Raw genomic sequence first — 10,719 nt, 5'->3', positions numbered from 1 at the left:
ACAGCTTCAACGCTACAGCAGCTGCCAACCTGACTTTAATCTGCACTAAACCCAGCAGTGCACGTCCTGCCAGGAGCTCTTTGAAGCACAGTGTTCACCTCAGCAGCGCTTCCACTCCAGATCAATCGACGTTTCTCACAGACAGCTGCAGATAATGCAATCCCCCGCTGGGTGACATGACAGGTTATAGAAGGGAGAGAAGCCCAAGCAGAGAGCTGTCACGGCTTTTTCTTAGTTTGTAGACACACACACACAAAAAGGAGAAATACTGAAGGCACGCAGCAGGATACGAAAGCGCCCTCAAAGCCCCGCCGACCAATCAAGATCCGGAGACGTGGCCACGTGATCCGCCTCTCTGCTTCTGTTCTTCCGCCTCGGTAGCGATGGCGCCCCTCCCTGCTGTCACGTGGCCGGTACGGGGCAGCACCCGGAAGTAGCGGCCGGAGGCGGAGGAGAGCGGCGCAGCCGGCACCGCGCCCCGCTGAGCCGGGGAGGGCCGAGCCGCGAACGCTGCGCGGAGGTGTGTGCGGGCGTCGCCATGGAGACCGGCCGGGTCCTCAAATGCGCCTGAGGGGGGCTGCGGGGTCTCTTAGGCTCCGGTGGGTTGGGGGCGGCCTGAGGGGCTGAGGCCGAGGGGCGGAAGCTGTGCGGGTGGGCGAGGGCAGGGCGGCCGTGCTGGTGTGGGGCTCGCCGTGGGGGAGAGCCCTCATTGCCGAGTGGGCACCGGGCTGCTGATGTGGCTCTGCGCTTGGAGGAGCACTCCTGGGGCTGGAGGTCCTCGGGGTGCTGTTTTCACTGGAGATGAAACTCCGATTTGTACGGGTTTGGTTGCGATCAGCATCGGGTTACGTATTTGTGCCCCAAATCGCTGCTCTGTTGGCTGCCCCACGGCTCAGCTCTGCCTGCACGCAGCCCTCATTGGCGCACATCTGCACGCACGTTTAATGCCGCATTTCTGTATCAAGGGGGAAAAAAAAAAAACAACAACAAAAACAAACTACTTCGATACGAGGTCATTGACTTCAGTAAACGCTTCTGTAATCCAGGCCGCCCACCGGCCTGTCAGCAGGCAGCCCGCAGGCAGGGCGCTCACTGAGGCACTGTGTGAGGAAGGAGCTGAGCTCAGCCCAGGGCCAGGTTCCCTTCCACAGCGGTGACAGTTCCCTTGGAAAGCCCGGTGCTGAGATCCAGGTGAACTCTGGACCGCTTGGGTGCTGGCCAGGGTACAGGGCAGAGCTCGCATGTGACGTGCCTGCTCCTTTATCCTGTCCACTGGCAGAACAGCCGTGTGTCAGCCTACAGATCAGCTTAACGGTGTAGAAGAGGAGAGGCGATGGGAGCGCAGGGACCACTTGCAGTGAGCACGCTTATTTGCAGAAAGTTGTTGTCTTTGTGTCTGTGCACAGAGCTGTGAGGCTCTGAGCACCACTGGCTCTGCTGTAATAGAACACTCAGGGGCTGCGGTACAGCATTACATCGCTGCAATTTGTTATTTCTGCCATAAATTTGCCACGTCGTGATTTGCTGAATGGCTTTTTGAAAACTAATTACTGCAAGCTCTGGAAGTCAATTAGTAGTTGAAGTGCTGTTTCCTTTCAGTAATGACCAGCAGTCCCCTTAGTGCAGATGTGAGTGTGTTGCTGTGTTCTGCAGGCTGCTGGAAAAGCTGTTTTTACTTTCACTGCAGTTTTATGTGCTGCCAGATTCTGACGAATAGCAGAATGGTTGATGCAGGCACCAAAATGAAACCGTGCAGCTCCGAAACCCTTCGTTAGGCGTGCAAGATGCATCACACAGCGACGTGGGGAAGATGGCCATTGCCTTGTCGTGTGGAAAGTGCTTCCCCTTTTAAAATTCATGCTTCCTGTACGTGAGAAATAGCAAATGAAGACTGAGAGATGAGGAAATTGTAAAGAACTGCTAATCCAGCTGTAGCTCAGAGCTAATTAAAGCTACACACTGGCAGCTTTTCTGCAAGGTGAAATGAATTGGAATGGCTTACAGAACACACTGGGGTCTTATTTTATTGGGAATTAAGAAACAAAAGCTATTGATTTGTATTTGGCGACTGTGAAGTAATGACTGTCAAAGACGCCTTGTTTCACTGTGCATGGTGCCATGTATGATTGTATGGAAATAATCTGGGGCAGCTGGCTTCAAAAAGGATAAAGCTACAAAGTCTGTGAGCTTCAGAACTGTTTGATGCTATCAGTTATATAAATGGAAGCTAATGGTCTCGGGTTTAAAAAGTTAAATCTAGAAGATATCAACTGTAACAAACAAACAAAAAAGCTCCATTATATTCATGTTGTACTGAATGTGTATTTCAGAGTAAATTAGCTGACTTCTCTGTGAGTCCGATTTGGAAATAAGTTTGTATTAAATAAGGATATATTTGTGCATAACTCCTGACAAGTCAGCTGCTGCATGGACAGATTTAAAGCCTCAGGACTCCTCAGTGCATTTAAAAGCAAGGTGAAAATATGCTGTTAGCTCTATAAGGCCCACACAGCCTGCAACAGTTGTCTTTCCCTACAACTGTTACCGGGAGCGTGCTGTTACCAGAGCACTGTCATTTCCTAATTGGAGTAGTACAGTAAGGCAGTTGGGTGACTGCCTCTTGGCAGCACAGTTATGTGGTTTGTGATGAAAAGTAAGGATAAGTAAACTCGATGCGAGTCAGAGGCAGAGCAGTCAGCTGCTGTGAGCAACTCCCTGCAAATGCTTTGTGTGCATGGCACAGCTCCTGCCTGCTGCGTAAGGCAAACCCATATTCTTGATTTCAAACATTGTTTTTCTTTGTTTCAGTCTGACCTGAGTTTTTCCTAAACATCATGGGAGAGATTAAAGTCTCTCCTGACTACAACTGGTTCAGAAGCACAGTTCCTCTTAAAAAGGTACGTACCACTGTCCTCAGCTTGCATGCTACATCTCTCCTTGTACTCTGTGGCACAGGAATTCAAGCAGTTTGGCTCTGGATAATGCAGAACAGTTGTGGCAGTGCTTGTCCAGCCAGAGTGTTTCCCCACATGTCTTAGGAGTGCATGAAAGCACACTCTTACTTCTCACGTGCTTCTGGGCAAGCACTTCCGCAGCAGCTTGCAGTTGCTGCCTTCCAGCTGTTCTGTTCTTTAATCTGGGCAGCTCTTTGGGCTGCAGGATGGTACTGGCAAAAGAGGCAAGAACAGCACTACTTCTTTCAACAAGCTGCATTTGGGCCACTGTCAAGGGACTGTGTCCCCAAACCTAAGGAACAATGCTTAAGTGTGCCTAGCATTGTTTCCCCTGAGCAGTGTGTGGCTTTCTCTAAGACATAAACTTCATGACATGGTTCTGCAACTCGCTGCCAGCAGCCACTGCCTTCAGCTGCTGCTGACTGCTCAGGATTTCAGAAGGAACATGTGTAAACCAAAGCTGCACCAGGGTTTCTGGGTTTACCTTTCCTTCTTGAGTGATTCAGCCATCTCCATAGTAAAGTGATGCCACAGTGATGAATATGGGGCATGAAGAAGGTAGAAGTAAAATACTCCTAGTTTCTGGAGGATGTGGGAAGTACACCTGTTTACGTTATCCTCCCAAAGGCTTAGGCAAAGTGTGTGCACTGTGGAGGAAGGAATGGCCAATCATTGTTATTCCTGATCAGTACATGTTACTGCTGTCAGGTTACCCTAAAGAAGCAGAGCCAGCACTGTTTGAAAACAGGTTTAGATGCTCCTCTCAAAAGCAGCAGGAAATGCACAGCTCCATTGTTCTTCCTGTTCTTGTCAGAAACAGGAAGTGCAGCACAGAAAATGATGTTCTTAGGCAAAGTCTTAAGCTCTGCCTATGAACCTGCATTTGGATTTTTGGTCCCTAAAGTCAACAAGTGCCACAAGGCGAGTGGCTCTGACCTGATTTTTCAGCTCAGATAAACATTCTGGTTCAGGTACTGCAGCTTCTCGGGCCTAAGATGAAGAAAGAGTGGAGTACAAATGAAGGCTGAATCAGACTGGACATTGTATCAGTGTATGGAGATCTCCTCAGAATGCACCGCTTGCTGTTTTAGATCAGTCCTTCCTTAAAGTCATCAGCAGAGGACACTCCGGTTCTGCTAAACTGAAGGGAATTTCTGCTGCTTGTTTCAGTGAAGTACAAATTTTGCCTTTTTGACTGTAACTGTCAACTGAATCACAGAATCACAGAATTGTAGGGGTTGGAAGGGACCTCTAGAGATCATCGAGACCAACCCCCCTGCCAAAGCAGGTTCCCTACACCAGGTCGCACAGGTAGGCGTCCAGGCGAGACTTGAATATCTCCAGAGAAGGAGACTCCACAACCTCCCTGGGCAGCCTGTTCCAGTGCTCCGTCACCCTCACCGTGAAGAAGTTCTTACGCACATTCGTGCGAAACTTCCTATGCTGCAGCTTATGTCCGTTTCCCCTCGTCCTGTCTCCACGTACCACTGAAAAGAGACTGGCCTCACCACTATGGCCGCCACACCTCAGATATTTATAAACCTGGATCAGGTCCCCTCTCAGTCTTCTTTTCTCAAGGCTAAACAGACCCAGTTTACTTAGCCTTTCTTCATAGGGGAGATGCTCCAGGCCCTTCACCATCTTTGTGGCCCTCCGCTGGACTCTTTCCAAGAGATCCCTGTCTTTTTTGTACTGGGGAGCCCAGAACTGGACACAGTACTCCAGATGAGGCCTTACCAGGGCAGAGTAGAGGGGGAGGATCACCTCCCTCGACCTGCTGGACACGCTCTTCTTAATGCACCCCAGAATGCCATTGGCCTTTTTGGCCACGAGGGCACACTGCTGGCTGTTTTGACTTTTGACTGTAAGTGTTCTTGAGCAATGGACCTGAACAAGAAAAAAGCTAGTGCCCTACCAAGCCAACATTTAACCATCCCCCAGCACTTAGCTTTGTTTTTGAGCTGTAGTGGTATCTGGTATGTGGCTAGAAATCAAATAGAACAGATTCACTGAGCTTGAGGAAAGAAACATTACCTCTGAGCCTCCATTCCCTTCATGTGAACTAACTCTGTAATTCTGAGGAGGATGCAAAGTAAGGTGTTGCTTCACCTTTGGAAATACTCAAGGTTCTGTGTAGCCATTGACAGCTACTTTGAATGTCTCCAAATTACTGTAGAATAACAGCTGAGAACTGTAATTTTTGGAGATTATGCGAAGGGTTGATTTTGGGAGGCTTTAGGAGGGCTTTTGTGCAAGATGGTGGGTTTTTTTTTGTGTTTGTGGTTTGTTTGTTTTTTTTTTTTCTTTCTTTTTTCTCTTTTTAATGGCTTCAGTGGTCTGGGAAGCCCTGCTATGCAATCTATCTTTGTTTTTTGTGTGGAGACCTCACAAAGGAGCAGTATCATGTGATCCCTCACATGTTCCCAGAGCTTGAAATACCGGCTTTATTACAAGCAGATTTGTTAATCAAGCAAATGTGAAACACTTTTCTCTAACTCCCTGAGAAGCTTAATTGCTGTGATGGGAAAGCGAATTATGCTTCTATGTTGCTATTCAAAAAATTACAAAATCTTGACACGGGGGTGAACTCCTGCTGTGTGATGCAGGCTTTCCTTAGATTTGTGATTGTTGATTTGGAATGAGCTGCATGCTTTTTCTGGGGTGAGGAGGGTTGAAACCAGCATGCTAAATACACACAACAGCCTGTTGGTAGGTCAGGCCCTGTAAAATCAAGCCAGGCTTCAGTACTGCTGGAGCAGACAATTGTTACCTAATTCCTATACTTCTGAAGGTACTATTTCTGCTGTGACTTCTTGCTTCTGGCATGTTATGCGCCCTCTGTGAGCAGCTTGTGTGTGGATAATCTGTTTCAGCCAGCTGCATCAGAGGGACTCCAGGCTCTCCCAACATGTGCTTGCTTCTTTCCAGGTCAGCTGTGCAGTGCTGCTCTGGGAGTTGAGAACATCCCTAGCAATCAGGTGTAACTGCTTCAAATCGATAATGTGTGGTTAGCTGCTTAATTCAGTAGACTCACATGTATCCAGACCTGTAACATCTTTTGTCTAGTAAATGGAAGTGTCAGTGACTGGTTAAAAAATCTGACCCTGGGGCAGTGCAGGCTCTTCCAGCCTAAGGCTGCTGTGCCTGGTACTGAGGTGGCCCCCTGGGTCTCTTTTGGGCTGTGGCACAGTGGCTCCAATCATATTTCGGCTCATGTGGAATTGTATAAACCTGATTATTTATTATTTTTTTTTGAGGGAGCCAGAGCCTTGCTGTTCCCATGATTTATCTCTATCTGCATTTTCAGATCACGACGTACCATCTTTCTGACTAAGGCTCTCTTTTTCAGAAAGGAAGTGATTTTTGTTTTTTTTCCCAGCACAATTTCTGAAATGCACTCAATCACTCTAAAACCAACATAATTCACTATTCCCAGCACTTGCACTCTTGTTATCTGCAGAAGGATGAGCTCTTAGGAGGCACCATGTGCTGTGCTGCCTCTGACACCACTTGGTCTGACAGTGCATGGTCGTAGTTCTGTCTCCAGCTGCATCTGTGGAAACGCTGTCACTGCTTAGTAAACAACCTTAGAGAAGAAAATTGTTATGAGAAATAAAAGACAGTCTAGTTTGAAAGAGTCTTGAATATTGTAAGATTTACTGAATGACAAATACAGTATCAATGTGCTTGAAGAAGTTCATTTCAGTCTTGTGTTTCTCACCTCCTTTGCTTCTCTTCTTCCAGATAATAGTGGATGATGATGACAGTAAGGTCTGGTCGCTGTACGATGCAGGACCTAGGAGCATTCGGTGCCCACTCATATTTCTTCCTCCTGTAAGTGGAACTGCAGATGTGTTTTTCCAGCAAATTTTGGCACTGACCGGATGGGGTTACAGAGTTATTGCTGTGAGTATTATCTTGAAACCTTAAATGTGAGAATTGGTATAACTTTCTAGCAGGAGGTTGACATCTGATGATTAGGGATTGGCTTTTTGTAACTTGTATGTTGTTTTAGTTGCAGTACCCAGTGTATTGGGATCACCTTGAGTTCTGTGATGGATTCAGAAAACTGCTAGACCACCTTCAGCTGGATAAAGTGAGTGCCCAGAGATGGATATATAGTTGCCATGAAAACCTGATGTTTGAAAGTCTCGTTAAGAGCAGATGTGCAGTACATGATGCAAAGCCAGCCTATAAATAAAGAGGCTGTGTTGTGAGTTTATTTTTGAAAGGAAATTCCCTTGAAAATTTGACTAAATTCATTGCTTTTGTAGACCTATTGTATTGCCAACTGCATTTTTCTTTTCTTCATGAGATTCTGCTGAAGTTATCCTTCATAACTCATGTCGTACAGAATACCACCATAAATTACCTTGGATTGGAAAAACTATTGAATATAAAGTGAAATGTTCGCTTTTTACTTAAGCATGATGAGCACACAGAAATTAGAAGTGTGATCAGGAAACACTTCCTTTTTTCAGTATTTATCTCTTCCTGTAAATCAAAGAACCTCTATTGAAATTTTTGTTTTGTTTTGTTTGTTCTTTAAAAATTAGCTGTAAGGACAATGTAAAACTTGAATGACTTTTTGTAGTGTGACCCTTAAGGGTCACTTATTTCTCAAATGTAACGTGATCTGTTTTGTTTTTCCTTGTTGAACTAGGTTCATCTTTTTGGAGCTTCTCTGGGAGGCTTTCTGGCTCAAAAATTTGCTGAATACACACACAAATCTCCCAGAGTTCAATCTCTGATTCTGTGTAATGCCTTTAGTGACACTTCCATCTTCAATCAGACATGGACAGCAAACAGGTAAGGAAGACCGAGACAAACAATGATGCTGGTGGCATTCATATGTTTTCTGATGAAATTTCACACTGATCAGCTGATCTGGTTTGACATCTAACTTGTTTTCAGCCTGCATGAAATGGTGAGGGCTGGAATACATGTGACTTTTAAAACCATGCTATAAGGGAAACAGAAGTTATCACAATTGACAGACTACTCTTGCATTTATTACCTGTGATCCTCTAAGGATGTGGCCAGTCTTAAGAATTCTACTTGATTTCCAGCAAAACTTTTTAGAGTGAGGAAAGTGTTATTCACCATGTTTAAAATACACCCTTGCAATGCAGCAGCTTTCCAGAGCATTTCAATCACCTATCTGCAAGGTTTTCCATCTCTGCTCTCAAAGCTTTTCACAACTTCATTTGAAATTCTTGCACAAAGTCAGTGCAAGAAAAGGGAGGTCTTAAAAGAAAGCATCTTAATTCTGATTGTTACATCTTGTTTCTGTTTTAGCTTTTGGCTGATGCCTGCTTTTATGCTGAAAAAAATTGTCCTTGGGAATTTTGCATCTGGTCCTCTAGATCCTGAAATGGCTGATGGGATTGATTTCATGGTGGACAGGGTAGGTGGCTGTGTACAACAATGGCTATAATGTCAGTCTTTGTGAGAGATTCACTTAGTAGATGGGAGGTTGTAGATATTTCTTCTACTTTCTTCATTTACGTACCCAGAAGTGAACAGTGGATGGATTCTCAGCAGGTGTTGGCTGTGACAGCCCTTGCAATTTAACTGCTGTGACTTGTCTGCCTTACTACTCCATTTATTTATGTATATTGGAAGAGAAGTGGCTAAGAAAGAGATGGAAAGGAATAAAGTGCAGAGATACAGGCTATGCTCTGGAGGCAGAAACAATTAATTAAACATTTTAAGTATTTGTCTCATGCAGAGAGATATTAAGTTGGAACTATAATCCTTATCTGAAGTGCAGTCATGTTTTCCTTTAAAACTAAGGAGCTGTCTTCTCTTTGGCTCTGTTGTTACTATTGCATTAGCTTCCTGCAGTGAAATATGTTATTAATCAGTATTTGTCTCTACTGAAGCTCGAGAGTCTGGGCCAGAGTGAGCTTGCCTCAAGACTTACCCTCAATTGCCAGAACTCCTATGTGGAACCTCATAAAATTCGAGATATCCCTGTAACTATTATGGATGTAAGTTTATTTCGCCTTCATTTTTTAAATACTTTTTTTTCCCCAAACATCATTTCCTCCTCTTGGAAAGCAGGGCTTGGATATTGTGTTAGCAACCTAATAAATATTTGCAGCATCTAATTTTGTATTTAAATAGTTTTTCTACTGACTGGATAAGACAGTGGCTCTTCTGTGTTGAACTAATGGCTGTTACAGCATAGAATACCCAAATGTTTAACTATCACTGTTAGCTTTCTAGTCACTGATGCTTAACTTGTTTGCTTGTTTTCTGTTTCATTAAAACTGTTCCACAGACAAGCTGGCAACTGCTTCTAGAAACAGGGTCCATCCACTTGATTTAATAAGCAAAATCTGACTAGACTCCTAATTAACTGTTGTGACTTGTTGCACAGGTGTTTGACCAGAGTGCACTCTCAACTGAAGCAAAAGAAGAAATGTATAAGCTTTATCCTAATGCCAGAAGAGCTCATCTCAAAACAGGAGGCAATTTCCCTTATCTCTGCAGGAGTGCTGAGGTCAATTTATACATTCAAGTGAGTGTCTGCATTCAAACCTAATCTACAGATGTGTTGCTGAAACAGCAATAGGAAACTTTTTCTGAGCTCGCTTTTTTTTTTTTTTTCCTGCCTGATCTGTATACTCATATCAGATCTGTTTACTCCCATATCACTGGTACAGAAGAACTGAACTGCTCTGCAGGTTGCTGTGTTTATTAAGGGCTGGCTTTGGGGGCTTGGTTGCTGCCTGTTTCCTCGGTCCTTTGTCTATACTCTTGTATTCCAGGCCAACAACTTCATCCTCACAGAAAAATTACCCCTAAGGCATGTTTCAATCTACACCGGTTTCACTGTTATTTTCTATATCCAACAGATTCATTTACTGCAGTTCCATGGTACCCGGTATGCAGCCATTGATCCCTCTATGGTCAGTGCAGAAGAACTGGAAGTCCAAAAAATCAGTCTTCATACCAGCAGTGAGCAAGAAGAGCAGTAGGTTTCTGACTGCCAATGAAAATGAGGAATCAGTTTGGTGGTCTTCCTGTGTACAATCATCTGTTCCTACTCTGCCTTTCTCCTTGTGTTAGCCGATTATCACTGTGCGATTCCAGCAGGATCAAGTCAGTGAGCCACTCATGGACAATAAACATTCAACAATGTAATAGGGCATCTGTTTAATTTTCAATTAGTCTTTGAATTCAAGAAAATACCTTTGAAGACTACAGTTTTAAAAACAAAGACATTTTTGCTACCAAAGTCTTCACTATCATGTTCTTAAACAGAACGGTATTTCTTTTTATATTTTCACTCAGCTGTATATATTGCCACATGCAGTTTGTGTACTTATAAGCTGACATATATTTTTGTTGAATATTTGATTTAAAAGATGTTTAAGTGCCAATGTTGCCATCACTTATTTGCTCTATATGTTGTGTTGCAAGTTAGTTTCTATTTGAAATTTTTAACTTTCTTGCTAGCTGTTAAAAATAGTTTTCAATAAAACTTCGATTTCAGCAATTGCCTCTTCTACTGATTACAAGAGAACACAAGCGGGGCTTTCTGTAGTCTAGGTTTATTTCTACAGGTACCTTTTAGAAGTTAAGAAATCTTCTGCTTGAACTTGCCTCTTGTATTGAACCGTTCTAATTACAAGGTTGTGCTGGGTTAGCAATGAGTAAGAATTGCACTTTTTTTTTGTTGTTGGATTTGTTTCTTAAGAAAAGGATGACTAGGATATAATATGCAATAGTGTGCAAACTTAACAGTAAAATTCTG

At 44.1% G+C, this 10,719-nt stretch overlaps 1 protein-coding gene across 5 annotated transcripts; it reads left to right on the top strand.

The window, feature by feature from the left end:
* The first annotated feature begins 362 nt into the window (after positions 1-362).
* On the top strand, positions 363-10,457 carry SPG21 (SPG21 abhydrolase domain containing, maspardin). 5 transcript variants are annotated; one of them, XM_010717566.4, is made up of 10 exons: positions 383-520; positions 1,688-1,866; positions 2,809-2,897; positions 6,699-6,860; positions 6,970-7,050; positions 7,618-7,763; positions 8,253-8,361; positions 8,840-8,947; positions 9,340-9,480; positions 9,818-10,457. In XM_010717566.4, exons 3-10 carry the CDS (start codon positions 2,835-2,837, stop codon positions 9,938-9,940), a joined length of 933 nt encoding a protein of 310 aa, XP_010715868.1. In that variant the 5' UTR covers positions 383-520; positions 1,688-1,866; positions 2,809-2,834; the 3' UTR covers positions 9,941-10,457. The 5 variants fall into 5 exon arrangements, with proteins under 5 accessions (XP_010715865.1, XP_010715868.1, XP_031411209.1 ...); XM_031555349.2 differs by having other exon boundaries at positions 1,688-1,978; XM_085233896.1 differs by having other exon boundaries at positions 480-599; positions 1,688-1,978.
* Positions 10,458-10,719: the final 262 nt, after the last annotated feature.

This window comes from Meleagris gallopavo, chromosome 12 (assembly GCF_905368555.1).
Source record: "Meleagris gallopavo chromosome 12, MGAL_WU_HG_1.1, whole genome shotgun sequence".
Taxonomy (NCBI): Eukaryota; Metazoa; Chordata; class Aves; order Galliformes; family Phasianidae; genus Meleagris; species Meleagris gallopavo.
The sequence above is the reverse complement of the archived record's forward strand: the minus strand, read 5'-3'. Positions and strand labels throughout refer to the sequence as shown.